At 43.0% G+C, this 4,584-nt stretch overlaps 1 protein-coding gene across 1 annotated transcript; it reads left to right on the top strand.

The window, feature by feature from the left end:
• Positions 1-514: 514 nt before the first annotated feature.
• ccn1 (cellular communication network factor 1) lies at positions 515-3,503 on the top strand. Its single transcript, XM_041840110.2, has 5 exons — positions 515-794; positions 1,071-1,290; positions 1,694-2,038; positions 2,168-2,370; positions 2,499-3,503. Exons 1-5 carry the CDS (start codon positions 747-749, stop codon positions 2,799-2,801), a joined length of 1,119 nt encoding a protein of 372 aa, XP_041696044.2. The 5' UTR covers positions 515-746; the 3' UTR covers positions 2,802-3,503.
• The last annotated feature ends 1,081 nt before the right edge of the window (positions 3,504-4,584 follow it).

Raw genomic sequence — 4,584 nt, 5'->3', positions numbered from 1 at the left:
ACCGCAATAAGAGGTTGTAAAATAATGAATAATATAAACAATCTATACACATGTTATAACACAGTAAACACCTACAAGGAAGAATAAGAAATGTAAAAGACAATATTAAATTATTGTTTATTTTTCTTTTTAATAATATCTCTCAATGAGAAGTCAAAATAAGTGGAAACAAACAGATCAAACTGCTTTGAAATAAATTAATCCCACTTCTTTTAAATTCAAGAAAATGTGTACCCTAACCCTTGGCTCATAACATAACAGTTGTGAACTTGTGAGAAAACCAATAAAGCAAAGCAAAGGATAAAGGAGGATAGTAGAGACAGGAAACGGCGAAGGAAAAAAATGTGTTCAGTTCAAGGGGAAAATGTCTTTTTGAAAAAAGTTACAGGGTGGTGCTTAGCTTCGATGGAAAACGCGCCAAGAAACATTCCTCGCATAGTTTTGGAACAGTTCAGCAGTCAGCCAACAACGACGTCAGTTTTCACTACAGTATAAAAGACGGGAGGTACTCTGCTTCAGCAGACTGCAACTTGCAACCAGAGCTAGAGCAACTCTTAAGCCTCTACTCTCCAAAGAGACAAGAAAACAAACCAAATCGCTACAGACGAGACGACTGACCGCTACACTTAGGATAAAAATACACTTGCAAAGACTTATAGCAAGATATCGTAAAGGGAATAGCAAAGTAATATATATATATATATATATATATTTTAATAGGCTACGCAACAAAGAAAAACGCAAAGATGTTCATATTCTCCATCGTCGTGATATTAATTGGAACCTTCAATATGGTAAGTAATTTTTTCTGAATAATATTTCAATTTAAAGTTGTCTATGATTATTTTTTTAATGAATTTGAATAGATCCGAACGAATACTAAATGTATGCTTTATTGTCTGGGGAATACAATGTAGCATACTGTTTTGGAAACCTGTCGCAATCACATCGTTCTATATGAACTGTTTGAAAATATTAAATAAGCTATGTAAATACAACCTGAACATGTGGCTGTTTTAAGATGTTGCTTACAAAGTATCTATCATTAACGTACTCTGTTATCTGCCCAGGTCCTTTCCTCCTCTTCCTGCCCCTCCGTATGTGAGTGCCCAATGGAGATGCCCAGGTGCGCGCCTGGTGTGAGCCTCGTAGCAGATGGCTGCGGGTGCTGCAAAGTCTGCTCAAGACAACTCAACGAGGACTGCAGTCTGACAGAGCCTTGCGACCACACCAAAGGACTCGAGTGCAACTTTGGGGCCAGCTTCGGTGCTATGCGTGGCATCTGCCGTGGTAGGTGTCTCTTTCCAATCCTGCTATGCTGTAAACTGATCTTAGGTCTGAATAATGCTAGTTTGGTAGTTTGCAACCTTGAGTAAAGTAATATGGTAGCAAGAGAAGCTAGTGGTATTTTTACTTGAGAGAATAAGAGGACCATGTGATTTCAACTCTAAGGAATGTAACTCAGCACCTCAGTCTAAACTCTGAAGTACAAACATCCTGCTCTGGAAGAAAGTGATCCCCCCTCAGTGGTTCCTCTCCTCAGGCAGCCCTAGCCTTCTGAATAATTTGTACAGTTTAAACCAAGCCTCCCTCAGACAGCCTCAGCCAGCATGTGATCTGTGATGTCTATAGCAGACACTAGCCTACTGAACAGTGGAATAACAGCCATTTACCCCTCTCTTCTCCTCCACAGCTAAGTCAGAGGGCAGACCCTGTGAATACAACAGCAGGATTTACCAAAACGGAGAGAACTTTCAGCCTAACTGCAAGCACCAGTGCACATGCATCGATGGGGCTGTGGGCTGCGTCCCCCTGTGCCCTCAGGAGCTCTCCCTGCCCAACCTGGGGTGTGCCAACCCAAGGCTGGTCAAGGTGGCAGGCCAGTGCTGCGAGGAGTGGGTATGTGAGAACGGAAAGGACACTGACATCATTGACAAGCTGTTTGGCAAAGACAGCATGACTGACGAGTCAGAGAGCGACCTCACCAACAGGAACGAGCTCATCGCCATCGTCAAGGAAGGACTCAAGTCTCTACCTGGTAAGCAGCCTCTATCTAGCAGCAGCCATTTCGAATTTCAGCTTTCAACAATGACATTTTCCTTTGCCTCAAATGTTGAAGCCCATACTAGACCAGTTTCTAATGTTTTTTTGCTTTTTCTCCTTACAGCTTTCAGAGTGCAGCCTGAGAGCCACATGTTTGAGAGTCAGAAGTGCATTGTCCAGACCACGCCTTGGTCCCAGTGCTCCAAGACCTGTGGCACAGGAATCTCCACCAGAGTCACCAACAACAACAGCGAGTGCAAGCTGGTCAAAGAGACACGCATCTGTGAAGTGCGGCCATGCACCCAGTCTCCCTACTCCAGCCTTAAGGTAAGCTCAAGCCACCAAGACTACTATGTTGAAACATGGCATACTATCCAACAAAACCAACCAACACTGCTCAGCGTGTTTATGGAAACTCTTGACTGACTGTTTCTCTCCCCTTGTTCCCCCAACAGAAAGGAAAGAAGTGCAGCAGAACCAAGAAGTCTACCCAGGCTCAGAAGTTCACCTATGCCGGCTGCTCCAGCCTGAAGAAGTACAGGTCCAAGTACTGTGGATCTTGCGTGGACGGCCGCTGCTGCTCCCCCCAGCAGACCCGCACCATCCGGGTCAAGTTCCGCTGTGAGGACGGAGAGACCTTCAACAAGAACATCATGATGATCGAGTCCTGCAAGTGCACCTTCAACTGTCCACATGCCAACGAAGCCTCCTACCCCTTCTACAGACTCTTCAACGACATCCACAAGTTCAGAGACTAAATCAAATCTGATTGTGCAGAGAACCGACCCCTGAGAGATCCCAAAACAACAACATTGACAGACAGCCAATGGCAGTCCATCTAAACGCAGGGGTCCAACTCAACCGCCAATGAACTATCAACTTCCTGTTGTAACTAGATTCCCAAGGAATTATAGGCTTGCATCATGAGGACTTTATGAAGTGCACTGTCTGCTGTGACCGAATCAGCATTCTAAATTAAGATTCGCTTCATACTACTGGAGCAACATAGTAGCTTCGTTATGGAGCAAAATGTAAATGAAAATGCATGTTAATATGTTGATATCAATTCGTTGTGTATATTTTCGACCGATAAGTACCAACCAGACATGACCCAAACAAACTTTAGACATGTGTGTATGGATGTTGTTTGGATATGCAGATATGTAATTTAATTCAATATAACATGATCCTGTAACCTAATGAACCAAGACACCACATGTTACCGTGATTACCGTGGTTCCATACATGTTCATGTTTTGTGGCAGCTAAGGAACTTCCCAACTTGATCAAGAAAGACAAAGCGAAACATGTCAAATGAATGAATGTTTTCATTATTGTTATTAATATTATTTATCAAAAATTGTAGCTACTTTATTTGGATATTATGTGTCATACTGGAATAAATAGTAAAAATGATTTAATTTTATATGTTACAAAATAAAACAGATGTATTTATGAAATGTAAACACTATCTTCGTTTCCTTCTTTGATCAAACTGAAGTTGGGCTACCAACAACACTGTTTTGACTAAAGCTGAACATATTCATTGGGATTAGTAAACAATTAACATCAGTACACTACATACATGTAGAATCACATCTAGAGGGGAGGTCATACAAAGTCCCCATATATAGTGGAGGAACTCCAGTAGTTATACCATGGACAATCCCATACTATTTCTCCAACAGAGTGATCGTTCTGGGCTGATCTGTTCTTATTTAACAGAGCTCTGCAGACAGTTTCCAGGCCTTGAGACTGTTTTGTGCATTGGAATGCCGTTGTAGAACTCTGCAAGCCAAGGTAGCTTGCGTTCACTATATCATGCTAAGCCATGCACTTGACTAATTCGAACAAAAAAAAAACGATTAAATCCCAGCATAGCAATGAGCACAGAGCTATGCCAAGAACCTGAAGTGCTACTAGTCTCGATGGTCTTGGATTAGAAGTAGCAATTCAAAGGGGACTATGTGACTATGATTGTATTTGACACACATTATACACAACCCAAAAAATGGACCTAATTTGCAGTGGTTGGATAGAAACTTTGGCCCTCTGGCACTAGGCTTGCTGCAGGGGGGTTAGTGCTATAAACAGTCTGGAAAAGCCAGGTGGGATACAGCTTCCCAGCCTTAGGAAAGCAGACATCGGGTTGAAACGTGTGGAGGCTAATATTAGCAGGGGTAGGACAGGTAGTAGTAGTGGAGATATAGCTGTCCTTTCTTTCAGTTATAGAATCCTCGAAGTAGGCCCTCTTCTGCAGCTGCTGAAAGGGTGGATGTATGCAGATGTTGCCAAACACCTATGGTTTGGATAGGGGTGAGTAGACCAGTGCTTAGGGGCAACTTCTAAAGCCATAGGAGTGTTATCCCTTGAGGATAGGACACACACATACACGCGTGCAAGTGCAAACACACATACACGTGCACGCACGCACACAGAGAGATTTTTTATCCAGGTAGAGGAAGGGAACGGCTCAGGAATGCAGCGGTGGCTCAGAAAGCAGACAGACATCCTGATGGGCGGCAGATGTTGGAAACGGTG

The sequence above is a fragment of the Coregonus clupeaformis genome, chromosome 20, assembly GCF_020615455.1.
Source record: "Coregonus clupeaformis isolate EN_2021a chromosome 20, ASM2061545v1, whole genome shotgun sequence".
Taxonomy (NCBI): domain Eukaryota; kingdom Metazoa; phylum Chordata; class Actinopteri; order Salmoniformes; family Salmonidae; genus Coregonus; species Coregonus clupeaformis.
The sequence above is the reverse complement of the archived record's forward strand: the minus strand, read 5'-3'. Positions and strand labels throughout refer to the sequence as shown.

Bases quoted from the DNA above. Each gene is read 5' to 3' on its own strand.
- ccn1 (XM_041840110.2), top strand. From the start codon at position 747: ATGTTCATATTCTCCATCGTCGTGATATTAATTGGAACCTTCAATATG. The intron at 795-1,070 runs GTAAGTAATTTT...TTATCTGCCCAG, and splicing joins TAATTGGAACCTTCAATATG to GTCCTTTCCTCCTCTTCCTG. The intron at 1,291-1,693 runs GTAGGTGTCTCT...TCTCCTCCACAG, and splicing joins TATGCGTGGCATCTGCCGTG to CTAAGTCAGAGGGCAGACCC.